Source organism: Dama dama, chromosome 15 (assembly GCF_033118175.1).
Source record: "Dama dama isolate Ldn47 chromosome 15, ASM3311817v1, whole genome shotgun sequence".
Classification (NCBI taxonomy): domain Eukaryota; kingdom Metazoa; phylum Chordata; class Mammalia; order Artiodactyla; family Cervidae; genus Dama; species Dama dama.
Window position 1 is genome coordinate 88380718 of NC_083695.1, and position 14253 is coordinate 88394970.

General features: G+C 57.0%; 1 protein-coding gene across 1 annotated transcript; it reads left to right on the forward strand.

Moving 5' to 3' along the window:
• The first annotated feature begins 5359 nt into the window (after positions 1-5359).
• On the forward strand, positions 5360-8495 carry HMX3 (H6 family homeobox 3). Its single transcript, XM_061163183.1, has 2 exons — positions 5360-5759; positions 6425-8495. The coding sequence occupies exons 1-2, from the start codon at positions 5360-5362 to the stop codon at positions 7099-7101; spliced, it is 1077 nt and encodes a 358-aa protein (XP_061019166.1). The 3' UTR covers positions 7102-8495.
• Positions 8496-14253: the final 5758 nt, after the last annotated feature.

A 14253-nucleotide genomic window follows, 5' to 3' on the forward strand; every position in this document is an offset into this window, starting at 1 on the left:
AAAAGTTTTCCACTGATTTTCGATTGTTCTGTGCCACCTGCATGTGGCTGAAAAGAACTGATGGTTCAGGGAGAATGGGTCATTCCTCAGGCGTGGAAATAAGGAACACAGACTCAAAGGACATCCGAGCTGGAAGGGAGGCGGCCAGGATAGCAGTCCTATGTGGACCGTGCGGACAGTCAACGGGCTCAGCTCCAGTGACTCCGCTGAAGGCTGAGAGGGCGAGGCTCCCCCCGGCCCCAGTGTGTGAAGAGAGTGTCTCACGCACAGCAGACAGAGCCCCAAGTCCCTGTGTCCCTCACTCCTTGCCCAGCCACCAGCAGAATCAGGAATTGAGTGGGAAGAAGTGAGGGAGCCCCAAGTCACAGGATCAGGTCCAAGGGACTCACAAGACAAGAGGCTTTGGAAAGCCTGTACCTGTGCCTGGTGGCTGGGAGGTGGACTTTTAAACAACACCTTGATTGAGATACCATTCATGTATCACATGATCCATTCATCCAAAGTATATAGTTCAAGAGGATTTTGTATAGTCAAAGAATTGGGCGACCATCGTCACATCAATTTTAGACCATTTTCATCATGCCCCACAGAAACTGTGTACTCATTAGCAGTCATTCCCCATTTGCCCTCAATCCCCTAGCCCTAGGCAACCACTTTTTCACTTACTGTCTCTGTGAAGTTGCTGATTGTGCCAACATTTCATATAAATGTAACCACACAATATGTGTTCTTCTTATGTCTGGCTTCTTGCACTTAGCATAATACTTTCAAAGGTTCATCCGTATTGTAGCATATATCAGTATTTCCTTTCATCGATGAATAATATTCCATTGTGTGCATATATCCCATTTTCTCTATTCATTTCTGGAATGTGGATTTTTTAGGATACAAATCCCTTTGGAACTTGATGAATCCAACACTGATGGGATTTTCTTCTCAGAAAAGGGCTAACCACTCTAAGGACATTGCATGTCATTTTATACAATCAAGGACAGCATAGCTATGACCCATTTCCGAGGACTGGGCATTTTCTCAGAGTCACAGTCATTGACCCCTTCTTTAGCTGAATTCCAGGCAGCACTGGAACACACGGGAAAGAACTTTCCAGGAAAGAGGGCCAGAGCACATGGAGCCTGGGGCAGCGTCCTCAGGCTAACTGCAGGCTTTTGTCTAAAGTGTTACCCTCAGGACCAACGCAAATCCTGGCTAGGTTAACTGTGGGGAGCCCTCATGCCTGGGGGCTCTGAAATCTTGTCTAGAAGCCTTAAACAGTCACTCCCATTCCACAGATAAGCAGGTGGACTATCCCAGGAAACTGTTTCAAAAAGAAGGATCCTATGGAAGGAACCAGAATTTTTTGAGATTATGAAAATACTCACCTCTCCAAGAACTCACTACTTGCTGACCTGTATGTGTGCATGTGTATGTATGTGCTGTGGATGCGTGGATGCTGGGGTTAGGGAGCAGGCGCCCTTGTGAGCATCCTTTGCCAGGCCTCATTCTTTCAGGTGAAAGTCGGGTGTTAGTAATTGCATTTGCAGGCTGCCTCTGCCCTGTGCTGCAGAGGCCCTGTTCTGCACAGTCTACCTGCCTTGGATTAGCCCGTGAGGACTCTTCAGGGGACCTATTGCTAGGGCTCCTTTAGGCTTTGTTAAAGTGTTAGTCGCTCAGTCGTGTCTGGACTCTTTGAGACCCCATGGACTGCAGCCCACCAGGCTCCTCTGTCCTTGGAATTCCCCAGGCAAGAATACTGGAGTGGGTAGCCATTCCCATTCGACCCAGGGATCGAACCTGAGTCTCCCGCATGGCAGGCGGATTATTTACCATCTGAGCCACTAGGAAAGCCCAGGTTTTCTAACATGCATTGTCAAAAGACTTCAGGTTCTCATTAAACCCTTAAAAAAAAAAAAAAAAAAAAACTGCTTTGGGGTATGAACAGGCTATCTGAAGGACCCTAATCAGCTAGGCAAATCATCTGCAATGGAACCTGAATTCATTCATTCACTCAAGCATTCAGGCATTATTAACAAGAGGCTACTGAGCATCACTGGTTGACCAGTTGTGCGCTGAGTCCTGGTAAGAGGAATGAGACAGCCCCACCGCCCTCCGGCCTTCCAGCAGTTCATATCTAGCCTGAAGACAGGGTGGGGGCCTAAGGGGTGAGTTAAAAGCAGGAACATGAAATCTGCCCTAAAACAGGGTCAGGGAAGAAGAGAGGCAGGGGGAGAGACAGGAGAGAGCATTTGCTATGGGGGCCAGGTAAAGATCCGCAGAGCTCCGCAAGTGTTTCACACTCTGCTTGTCTCGGAATTCAGGGGGAAAAAAAGTGCTTTTTTTGTTGGCAAGCCAAGACCGGGAAGAGTAAGCTCGCGAGTGTTTTTAAACGCTGTGTGCCAGGACTGTGGTTTCTCACCGGGAGCCAGCAGGTTTGGTTTAGAGGACGTCCCATAGAGGGCGCCGTTTGCCTGACTTTGAATGGAGTTGCGGGCGCAAGTAAACAGGCTCAACGCCGCTCGCCAGAGGGCGAGTGAAGGTCTCTCTGTTCCCGTCTGGGACCCTATACCCACGAGCTTTCCGGAAAAGCCAGGGGAAAAAAATTTTTTTTAAAAAAAAATCTGTTCTCCTGGCTGTTGAAATTCAGCATTCCTGAAATTTAGCAGATGGGCTGGGGGTGCTGACGCCCGAGCATCTCATCTCCCTGATCAGGACGCACACACACGAGCCAGCGCACCTGCGCGCCCCTGGGAGGGAAGACGCCGTGAGAGCTTGGGACCAGAGTGAGGGTCCGGCAGCGGCGCCGCAGGGCGCAGGGTCTGCTGTTCCGGCGGACTCTTCTCCAGCCTGCCTGCACCCCTTCCCATCTGGGTCTAGTCCCCCGTTGCAATTAGCCAAGAGCTCACTTCCCCAGCCAAAACTTCTCGGCGAAGTCTGCGGAACGCTTCTTTCTTCCCCGGCAATGAGCAGCTTTCCCGCTCGCTTCAGCTTAAAGAGCTCTCCTTGCGTCAGAACTTTAGCCAAGTTCTGCACGCTTCTGCCTGAGACTGGAGCGCTCCCTCAACGGGCGCGCGCGCAGAGACACGCAGGGGCCACTCCATCATAGTCTGCCGCGTGGCCGGTCGGTGTGGGCGGCGCCCTCTGAACTGGTTTAGACATAGGCGCCTCCAGTTATTTCTGCAGTTGGGGAGGAAATGACTTCTGGGTGTCCAAGCACTGGTTGGGTGACCTTGGCCCAGTCTCCTCTCCAGGAGCCTTTTTCTATCTATAAAACCTGAATGTTCAAGTCTTAGGGCTGTAACTGGTTCCAAAGTCAGATTTTTGGACGGAATGGCGTTTTATATTTCAGTAAAGCCCTGTGCAAACTCGAGGAAGTGATGATGATAATGAGGATAATAATTGTTCATGGAAGCACCGTTTACAATGATTCCTGGTTCCCAAAGCAAATCAATACAGGGTTCACTACTGCAGGTGAATATTTGCTGAAAGAAACATTAAATGCGCCCTTTGAGATTTGTTTGGGAAAGGTGGGAAGCGCGGGATCGGAAAATAAAACGTGCGTACTTCTCAACTGGGTAACTAAAGCAGTCGCTCCAGCCAATGCAGGGCGGCCTTGAGTTAGGTGAGGGCTAGATCTAACGAAAACAAAAAAGACGATAGTAGGAGAAGGGGCTACCAGAAGACCTCGGGTGTATGGAAGCTCACAGTGCGGGGAAGGGAGTGACAGCCACTTTCCCACCTTTCTCTGACCAGGGACTCCGCAAGCAATTCTGGTTTATTTGATGCTTAGAGTCTTAAATGCCTGCCTTCCAGCTTTCTTGTGCAATTTGGAGAGTTGATTTTAAAGTCCATGGGGCAGAGTAACCTTCCGTGCAGCTCAGAAGTCCAGCAGGGTTCTCCAGGGACTTGACGGCAGTCGGGACGTGCTGCGGTGCTGTGCCAAGCCCGCCGCAGAGGAAGGTGCGCCGTTGAGCCGACAGATCGCACTGCCCCCACTGAAGCGTTAGGCGGCTCCAAACGCTGGCGGGAGAGGCTTCCCGGGAGAAAGTGCGTTTTCGGGGCAACGGGCTCAGAGTGGATCGTCAAGGTCCAGACGAGAGGAATGCCCTGCAGAGCGTAGCCGTCGGTGCCCATCGCCCCACCGAGTGACGCGCGGGCGTCAGCCTGTTTTTCGCGCACACCCGGTGCGTAGAGACGCACAGCCGCTCCTGCTCTCGGGGGAAGGCTCTCTTCTCGGTTTCCCAAGGCCAAAGGCCAAGGCCACGCGGATTCCTGAGACCGCGGACGCGGTGCGAAGACTTTTAGTCCAGGCCCCTTCCAGTCGACGAGACGGTGGGTGGGGAACCTAAATCCCCTCTTCTTGGCTGCGCCTTTGGCATGCTTTAGGGAAAATGCTGGACCCCCAGAGGGTAGGCAAGTGCTGAGTTCACCGCAGATCGGAGGTCGCGTCCAGCCTCCTGGGCTGGCGCTGCTTGGCTCTCCAGCTGCGTGGGGGCGGCGGGCCCCTGCCAAGCCCCTGGGGGGCGGAGAAGGGGCAGCTGCGAGCGCGGATAACCCCGAGGTGACCCGGGCGGGCCCGGCCCGCCCCTTCCCCCTCCCGCAGGCCAGGCGGCTGGAAGCGGGTCCCCGAGCTGCAGGGGGGAGAGGGAGGCGCGGGGTCCGGGCGCCGCGGCTGTCAGTGCGCTCCGACCCGGGGCGCCGCCGGCTCCGCGTCCCTCGCTCGCCTCCTGCGCTCGTCGGAGCGCTCCGAGTGCCTCTTTAGCAGGAGCCAATATCCTTTTGTGCTAATAGGCTTGTCCTCATTTGCTGCCTAATTGGACTATATAAAGCCAATAACAGGCGGGCTCTTATAGCCCGAAGCCAAAGCGCCAAAATCCGAGGCTAGGCGAGGAGGGGGCGGTGGCGCAGGCGGCTGCGGGGCCCGGGCTCGGGCTGCGCCTTCGCCTGCCTAATCCCATTTGCCATTGTACGCGCCCAATCGCCGTATACTCCCCGCATTTAACTTGGATGACATTTTGATTTCATCATTAGCATCCGGCGCCGGATTGACGCAGCCCCAAGCCGGGCACGGGTCTTGCCGCCTCCTCCCCGGGAGCCGCCGCCGCCGCCGCCGCCGAGCCGCCTCGCTCCCTCCGTGCCGCAGCAGGGCCGCTCCCCGCCCCTCGGCACCCCTCCCCCATGCGAGCCCGCCCCGGCCGGGCCCTCACCCCGCCCTCCTGCCGCTGGATTTGCGCCCGGGGCGGCCCCCGACTTTGCGCCCCGTAGTTGAGTTCCGTTTATGGTCTGATTTCCGGCGCCCGTCCGCTCTCCCAGCCGCCCGCCTGTCCCGCTCCCTCCCTCCCGGGGACTCGGAGGAGAGGGGACCATGCCGGAGCCCGGGCCGGACGCCCCCGGCACCGCCAGCGCGCAGCCCCCACCGCCGCCGCCCCCGCCTCCCGCGCCCAAGGAGTCCCCGTTCTCCATCAAGAACCTACTCAACGGAGACCACCATCGGCCGCCCCCTAAGCCGCAGCCGCCCCCACGGACGCTCTTCGCTCCGGCCTCAGCCGCCGCCGCCGCGGCAGCCGCCGCGGCCGCTGCGGCCAAGGGAGCCTTGGAGGGAGCCGCGGGCTTCGCGCTCTCGCAGGTGGGCGACCTGGCTTTCCCCCGCTTTGAGATCCCGGCGCAGAGGTTTGCCCTGCCCGCGCACTACCTGGAGCGCTCCCCGGCCTGGTGGTACCCCTACACCCTGACCCCCGCCGGCGGCCACCTCCCGCGACCTGAAGGTACCGACCTATCTTTGAACTTTCGTTGTCTTTCCCCACGAGCCTTTCCGCACTGCGTCCCATCGCAGCCCCGGGACCACCACCCTCCCCCGCCCCATCCGCCCCGACCTGCAACCCACAAACGCGCTTGTTTGGCCAACTTCCTCAGTCCCCTAACTTGGAGCTCCTGCCCGTGCGCTCTGTTGCGCTGCCCGGGAATCCAATCCCACTTGGTGAGGAAAGAAGTGAAGTTGGATCCCGGGCATGGCGCTTCCCGGGAAAAGGGATCTCGGGCACGAATGGGGAGGTGGCGTCAGGTGGCTGGGACAAGGGGAACTTGGCCTGGATGAAGGGAGTGACCCGCGGGGGGGGGGGGGGGGGGTGCCTAAGCTGGAGGAGAATCTGCCCGCGGGCCCCTAGTGGGAGAACTGAGGAAAAGAAAGAAACCGGCCCTGCCGCCGTCTCCGGGTCGCTCCAGCCTGTCCCCGGGAGAAGGTCGGATGTCGGGGCGCGGCGCCCCTCTTCTGGCCCAGCCGGGAAGGAGGCTTGCGGGAATGGTGAGGCCTCGAGGCCTGGGGCCCGGAAGCCGTTGCGGTGTGAGCCTGCGGCCCCCCAGGCGCCAGGCCTCGCTGAAGGTTGTGTCCGTGTGCGTGTGTGTGTCTGTGCGTCCGTCTGTCTCTCCCCAGCCTCGGAGAAGGCCCTGCTGCGAGACTCCTCCCCCGCCTCGGGCACCGACCGCGACTCCCCCGAGCCGCTGCTGAAGGCCGACCCCGACCACAAGGAGCTGGACTCCAAGAGCCCGGACGAGATCATTCTGGAGGAGAGCGATTCGGAGGAAGGCAAGAAGGAGGGCGAGGCGGCGCCGGGCGCGGCCGGGGCGAGCCTGGGGGCGGCGGCGGCGGCGACGCCCGGCACTGAGGACTGGAAGAAGGGCGCAGAGAGTCCGGAGAAGAAGCCCGCGTGCCGCAAGAAGAAGACGCGCACGGTCTTCTCGCGCAGCCAGGTCTTCCAGCTCGAGTCCACCTTTGACATGAAGCGCTACCTGAGCAGCTCGGAGCGCGCCGGCCTGGCCGCGTCCCTGCACCTCACCGAGACGCAGGTCAAGATCTGGTTCCAGAACCGCCGCAACAAGTGGAAGCGGCAGCTGGCGGCCGAGCTGGAGGCGGCCAACCTGAGCCACGCCGCGGCGCAGCGCATCGTGCGCGTGCCCATCCTCTACCACGAGAACTCGGCCGCCGAGGGCGCAGCGGCCGCGGCCGCGGGGGCCCCGGTGCCGGTCAGCCAGCCGCTGCTCACCTTCCCGCACCCCGTGTACTACTCGCACCCGGTGGTCTCGTCCGTGCCGCTGCTCCGGCCCGTCTGAGGCCCGAGAGGGGAGGAGGAGGGAGCGCCCGGCCCCCTTCCCAAACCCCGGAGGAGACTGGGCCGGGCAGAGGGCGCCGAGACGTCCAGCGGCCTTCGGGAGCCGGGGCTCCGGCGCGCGGCCCCGGCCTCCCCTCCCCCAGTCGGTAGCGTTTTTTTTTGTAAGTATTTGCAATGCATTTTCGTGCAATTCACCCCTAATGGATTTGAGGCGCTTCCCCTCTTACTTTTGGTTTCGGTTTATATTAAGAGAAAGCAAGAGACAACATTTCCAGGTCAAATATTTCGGCTGGAAGCTTTTGTAAAATGTGCGATCCCCTCACCCCCCACCCCACTCCCAGGTTCTCATTGCGCTGTGACTTTTTGGGTTTATTTTTATACAGGGAAAGTAAACGCAAAGCCTGAACCCCCAGTTTATTCATTTTCTAAAGAACTATTTTCAGAAGTCGAGGGGGAGAGAGAGAGAGAATTCACATTGTACTTTTATTCTGGATCTCTGGGTGTGGCTGTTCTCCTTTACTCCCAATCAATTATTCCCCAATTTTCAGAATCTGAGCAGCTTCTCATAAGAACCCAGACTCAGGCCACTTTTCTCTCTCCTCTCTCCGGCAGAGGTCTGTCGCAGTTCACCTCTTCATTGGTCCCTTTTTGTGATGGATGAATTCTCTAAGTGTTTAAAGGGAAAGGACAAGATAGCCCACAATCGGACTTCTGATTTTTGAAACACCTCCACATCTGGCCTGGTGTGAATGATCTTATTTATTAGTAGCCTCTGTTTGGGAAATTTAATTTGTTGGTAAATTATTATTAATATTCCTATTGTTACTTTGTTCCCTGTTTTGAGAGAGTGATTTCAATATTAAAACACAAACAAACCTATTTTTTATCCTCTCCCCCTATCTTTTTGTTCTGCAGTAACTGTTGTACTTTTGACCTGTGCAATATTGTACAAAATTTCCTGAGAGCCCTGCTTCTTCCTGTCCGGAGAGAAGCTGACGTTTTCAATGTCTAATCCCAGTCAATCGTTTATGAGGAGGAAATTAAGGAGAAAAGGGGGAAGGAAGGAAACAAGGATAGGTAGGGATGCTCGAAGAAGTAAGATAGGCATACTGGAGCGCTTTAAGTGAAGGACAATCAATTTAGAATTTTAACTTATTTGATAAATGTACAGATTTCTTGTAAAGTTCACCCTCAACTCCTCAGGGCTCCTGGCTCTGCCACCCAATCTTTTTCCTTTCTGTCGGCTACACCTGTTGTTCCGCGGTAGTTTGTCCCTGCCACCCATCACCCTCCCCCCTGCCCGGATTCAGGCCCTTTTTAAGAAAAAGGGGGCGGGGGATCACAAAATATTGTTACACTTCATGTTGTCGTGAAATGGAATTAATTAAAAAGAAAAGCGAAGCATTTCCTGTGGCCAGAGTGTGTAACTTTGGACGGTTTTCCCCAGAGCAGGTGTCTCCAAACTCTTTTCTGCCTCGCTCTCTGGCTGCCTCTGCAGACTGGCCGAGTCCGACCTCGACGTACACCCCTCTAATCGGGGGGGGGGGGCGGCGGAGACAGAGGCGGCTTTGTTCGAGACCAGAGCTGCGCTCTCCCCCCCCCAACCCCCCCGGTGCCGTCTGCCTCTTGAAACGCCGGTGCGAGCAAGGGAAGAATGCGGGGCGGAAGGGGTGAGGACCTAGTCTTATCTAGTTCGCGAAATCGAGCGCAGCGACAGCAGCGAGCTGAGACCACTGGTTATTTCCGATCGCAGGGCAGCCGCCTCGAATTCCGTTCCCAGACCGCGGGGTCCTTTAGGAGCCGCGAGCTTCTGGGCAGAACATCCCTGGGCACCGTGGGCCCGAGTGGAGTTGGCTCCGGCTTCCTCCGGGATGCGGGCTGGGGAGGGAAGAAGGGGGTGAACTTGGAGCTTAGCCGGGGGAGCCAGAGGCCGTTCGCGACGTCCCCCTGGGCGCGGCCAGGCCGCGAGAGGGCGACCCTAGGGAGGCGAGCCAGCCCTAGAGACCGCGGCTCGCGACTCCGGTATAGAGAGGCCTCCCCAGGCCTGGAGGCACTGTGGTTCCCGGGGCGGTTCGGATGTGTACACGGCCATGGTCTGTCCAGTGCCGGGGAGCAGAGGCCACCCGACTGCGGCGGCGGCGGCGGCGACCGAGAGGACTGTCTCCTCGTGGCCAGATCCTTTTCTGTGAACCGCGCCAACGCCTCGCGGGCGCACGCTTTCTTTGGGTCCCCCACCCCGATCTCGGCCGCTACGGGGAAGCGCAGCGCTGGCGGTTCCCAGGCTCTCGCCGGGCCCCGGCCTCTACGCTCCGCGTAGACCGCCTGCCGAACCCCGCGCTCCCGGAGCCGCTCGCGAGCGCGGGTCCTGAGGGCGGAGGCAGGGGCTCGCTCTGGAGCCTCTCGCCTGTGCGGCGCGGCAGCCTGCCTTAGGGCTTGGGGTCCGCACGCCCGGCTCCTGGCTGGGCGCGTTTGAAGCTGGGGAGCCAAGAAGGGGGAGATGAGGAACCCGGAGACGGCGAAGATTCGGGCGAGCACACCAAGGGCGCGGCCGCTGGGGAGCGCCTGCACGCGCCCCCATGCCTTCTCCCAGAGCTTTACAGTTGCTCAAGCCCAGTCCACAGGATTGATTATACTGTGGCTGAAACGTCGAGTATCGTTTTCTATTGACGGGAAACTGCCTCCAAATAAACTGGTATTTATGGCAAGATTTAGCCTGGACCTCAGTGGAAGACAGATCTGCCTTTATTTCCCTCTGGTTTGGGATAAAAACGAGGGCATGTGTCACAAGTGAAAAATAAACAGAAATTCAGGGGCCAAATATGTTATTCCATGTGTTAACTGCAAACACAGTGATGCCTTTTACTGTTGGCAATACTAACTGCGGGACAGGCCAATAACAGCTCATTAAAAATAATGTTGCAATAGCAAACACATTCTTAGATTTTACAGCCAGAACACGATGTTATCAACCGCCAAAATACTTCTTTATTTGTGTTTGGATTCTAGAAAACGGTTCTTGACTGACCTGGTCTTTACAAAGTCGAGAAATAGCTGGTTCTCCACCGGCACAGTTGATTCTTTGTCCTGGCCTCCCTTTCCCTCCCTTTGAGGACCCCCCACCCCCACCCCCGTTGCCCTAGGCTGGGGAGTCCCAGGAGCCAAGGTGCATGCCCTGGGGGAGGAACGTGGCTGGACTGTGGCCCGGGACTGGCTGAGATGTGAGCCTAGAAGCCTGCCCAGGCAGAAAACCTCCAACTCGCTACTTTTGGGTGGGTGGGTGGGGGGGGTCTCAGTATTTCTCAGGACGCAAGAGACAGCACGGAGGCTGCTCCCTGAGCATGAAGCATTCTAGGCTCTACTGCAAGCCTGTGTAGAGGCCAAGACAGCACTTGGTGAGACTGAACTGGCCTGGGGTCATCTGCCCCCTGCCCCCCACCCCCCCAGACAGAATGCTTCTGTAGGTGCTGCCTCTGGGGAAATTGCCAGGAGCTGCCAGAACCGCTCAGCAGAAGGGGTTATGTGGGGCGAGTGAGGGTACCTCCAACTCAACTCCTCCAAGACTTCTGTCCTGGGAAGCCAGAGCTGCTGGTATGCCCTAACCTAGGACACTGAGCCAACACCCCTGACTATCCCTTTGGATGGTGGAATCCAGCCTTCTCTCTGATCCTAACTTCAGATCCTTCCCCCCATGGGAACCCCCAATTAAGTCAGTGCAATGGCATCGGCTTCCTGGATTAATAGTTTCTGCACCATCCAAACAGACACACACACAAACAACATACAGGATACACTCACACTCATAGGTGATTTAAAACACTCACCCCACCCCACCCCACTTTAGTTAGAGCTCCTGACAGACCCCATATGCAGGGGTTCCCAGGAAGCAACCTGTATATGTGTTGAGCATCACATCTGCATTATGATCACACAGCATCACAACAGCAGACTCAGTCAGGCACATGTTGTTCTGGGTGCCTAGGCAGCTGGTTTTCTCTGATGGCCCCAGGCTAAGGCACGCTGGGAAGAGCCTTGGGGAGAAGATTGGGTAGGGAGCGAGGTGGCGCTGAAACCTCTGCTGCACGAAGCTTGAAATCTTCCGAGCAGAGATGCCTCCTGTTCCCTCCTCACCAGCCACCTGGGACAAACTGTGGACGCCGCCAACATCCCACTGCAGACCCCCATATGCTTATAGGCCAGGACCTCACTCGGAGCCGGGGGTCCCACTGTGTCCGGCTCTGAGCACCGGCGAGCATCTCGGAGCCCTGGGAGACTAGTGAGCAAGCTCTCAAGCTGTTTCTGTTGGCAACACAGATGTATTTCTTTTATTTGGTAGTAAATAGAGCAGGTGTGTGTACATCAAATAAGGCCAAGACAGATATAAACTGCCCCCGCCCCCGCCACTGGACGCTCATTCTGAACCAGGACGTCCCTTGGCAGGCCCTGGCACGCCAGAACCCCAGAGCGCGCGCTGGAGGGTAGAGCGGGGAGAAAGAGGAGGCGGCACGCAGGTCGGTGGGATTTGCTTTCTCTTCTGCAAGCGCACGCTGGGGCAGCCTGGGCCCGGGTGAGGGGAGTGGGGGTCAGAGCAGCGGTGGCCCTGAGGGCTCCGCAACTTTCGACCCTCGGGGGCTTTGACGAGAGCTGGTGTTGTTGAGCTGCCTGGGCCTGGGCCAAGCGTTCCTGCTTCTGCCGCGCGGGGTACCTGAACTTCCCTGGAGAGGCCCTGCAGGGGCTGGAGACTTATCCGAGAACCGCCCTGCCCGCCTCCCGGGCCCCATGTCGCCCCACCCCTCGCGCTTGTCCACGCCCCGGGCCCTGAGACCCATCCCGGAGGTTTCTTCCCCTTAGCGATCCGAGCGTGGACCGCCAAGCGGCCAGGCAAAGACCTTGCTAGTGGTCACGGCGGCGGGGTCGGAGTGTAAAAGCCGTGAGTCCCTTGGAAACCCTCACTTGGGGGTCCAAAGCACAGCAGGGGAAGCCCCTGGAATGTCGCCCTCCAGGGCACTTGCACCTGGCCGGGCCGAGGCACTTCTCCGCCCCTCCTCCCGGCTTCCCGCCCATTCTCTGCTCGCCCACCCCCGCCCAGCCTGCTGGCCAGTCTCTGCCTTTTGGGTGCGAGCGATCCGTTCGCCTGGGCGCGCGCATCTCGCAGTGTGCACGGCCACGTGTGCAGTGCGCCTGTCTGGGCGCGCGGGACGAATGGTGACCTTCGGCCTACGAACATTTGGGAGGGTGCTGTAGGCGGATGGCGGAAGAGAGAAGAGGGCCACAAAGATAACCGCAGTGCTGTACTCTGGAGCCCCGCCTGGAGCCCCGGACCCGGATCTTGAGATCTGGGATGCGCCTGTTCCCGAGCTTGGCGCCTGTTGCGGAAGTACCCTGGAGGCTTACTGGGGGTTGGGGGGAGCGCTTTCGAGGTAATCCGGTCTCAGACAGCAGCGCAGGGGGTGTCCATTTTTCCGCTAGGGATCTTCCCCCACCCTTCTGCCTCCAGGATCCCGTTGCACTTCCACCGTGTGTCCGGGCAGTTTGGGAGACCAGCGACAAGAGATAGTTGGAGGCAGCGGGCCTTCTCAGTTTCCAGGAGATGCCCACTTGTTGTACTCGCTGCCCCCTTCCTCGGCTGCTGCTCCAGGCGATGCCTCTTCGCAGCGAAAGCGGCCCCCCAAATCTCTGTCGCCGGATCCCTAAAGGATCCCTTCCGGTTGCAGTGGACCGAGAGGAAAAAGAGTTGAGGGAGAGGTGAGAGCGAAGACAGCGAGAACGCGCCGAGAGCGCGTGGCCCCATCACTGAGACTGGGGCTGCGAGGTGGGGTCACCTGGCGTGCCTCACCCGAGCGCTGAAGTCTTAAAGAAAAAGAAAGAATCCCCTTCTCTCGTGAGCTTCGCCGCCCTCGCCCCCCTTGGTGATGGAGTGCACGCATCAGATTTTCATCAAAGTTCTATTAAGTGAAACATAGGTTGCAGGGCACCCTTTGATTGAAACAGTTTAAATTTTAATTGTGTTTTTAATTTGACATATAGTTGCAGAAAGGAATGACACTGCGTCGCCAAGGGGCGGTCGATTTTCTTAATTTCTCCCAGAGGAATTGATGAGTCTATCAGGCCACTAGATTGGAAACCCATTAAAGCTCTCTGGTTAGGCTGTTAATTGGAACTTGATGGATGTGGGGAGGGGGGTGTTGGGACTCGGCTATGCTGATCCAATCTTCATGACTTTCTGTTTTCCAATAAATTACACAATTCATTTTCCAGCCGCAGATTACATAAATTGTACACCTCTGGGGCTCTCTTTTTCAAATAGGGAGCCCTTTTCCCCAAAAGCCTATTGCAAGATGTCATTTGCACCAAAGAACGAACAGCAGAGGCCCTTGAATGAAAATCGAAACATAATCAACGTTTATACTTAGAAAATTTATTGAGATCATTTTCTCTGGTATTTCCTTATTTTAAAGTTTCGACGCGCCATATATCATAATCCACTTGCACAAAGGGGGGGGGGCAGACTGTGTTTAATATTTATCGAAGCTTGATTCCAAGATCAAACTTGTTTATGACTTCATCTGTCATTTCGGAGGGAGCCTTCTTCCACTATTACCCGGCTCAGCCAGCCTATTTCCCGACTGCCGCAGAGCAGAGAGGATCAATTTTTATTAGGCTTCTCGGCAAGTTTGCTCTGGGCCGCTTTAATATTGAGCAGCAGCATAATCTCGAGACCTAAACTTTAAGCGTCCTTTCAGTCTCGGAAAGTTTATCATTCCTTGGAACTCGGTTATGCCTAATTCCCAGGAAACGGGAAGGGGAGGGGGGAGCGATCCCAAGGATGACGAGGGGCCTGACTCCCGGGGTAGCGACTGTTAGTTAATCTGGTTGAACTAAGGAGGGGCGGAGCTACCCCAAGACTAGGAGGGTGGGGCGGGAGGTGGGACCGAATGGAAGGATTACCAAGCTCGAGGGCAGAGAGACAGGGTGTCTGTGGGTGGTTGTTCCTGAAGCTGAAGGTTCCTGGCCATGTGGTTTGCAGCTGCGCTCAGCCCAGGAGAGGGCGTCTGGGTCTCTGCCTTCGCCATGAAGTCTCGGGGACCCCCCCCCCCCAAATGCTAAGAGAGGGCGGGGAGATCCTGTCCTGGGCCTCTGGCCCCTGCAGTGGGAC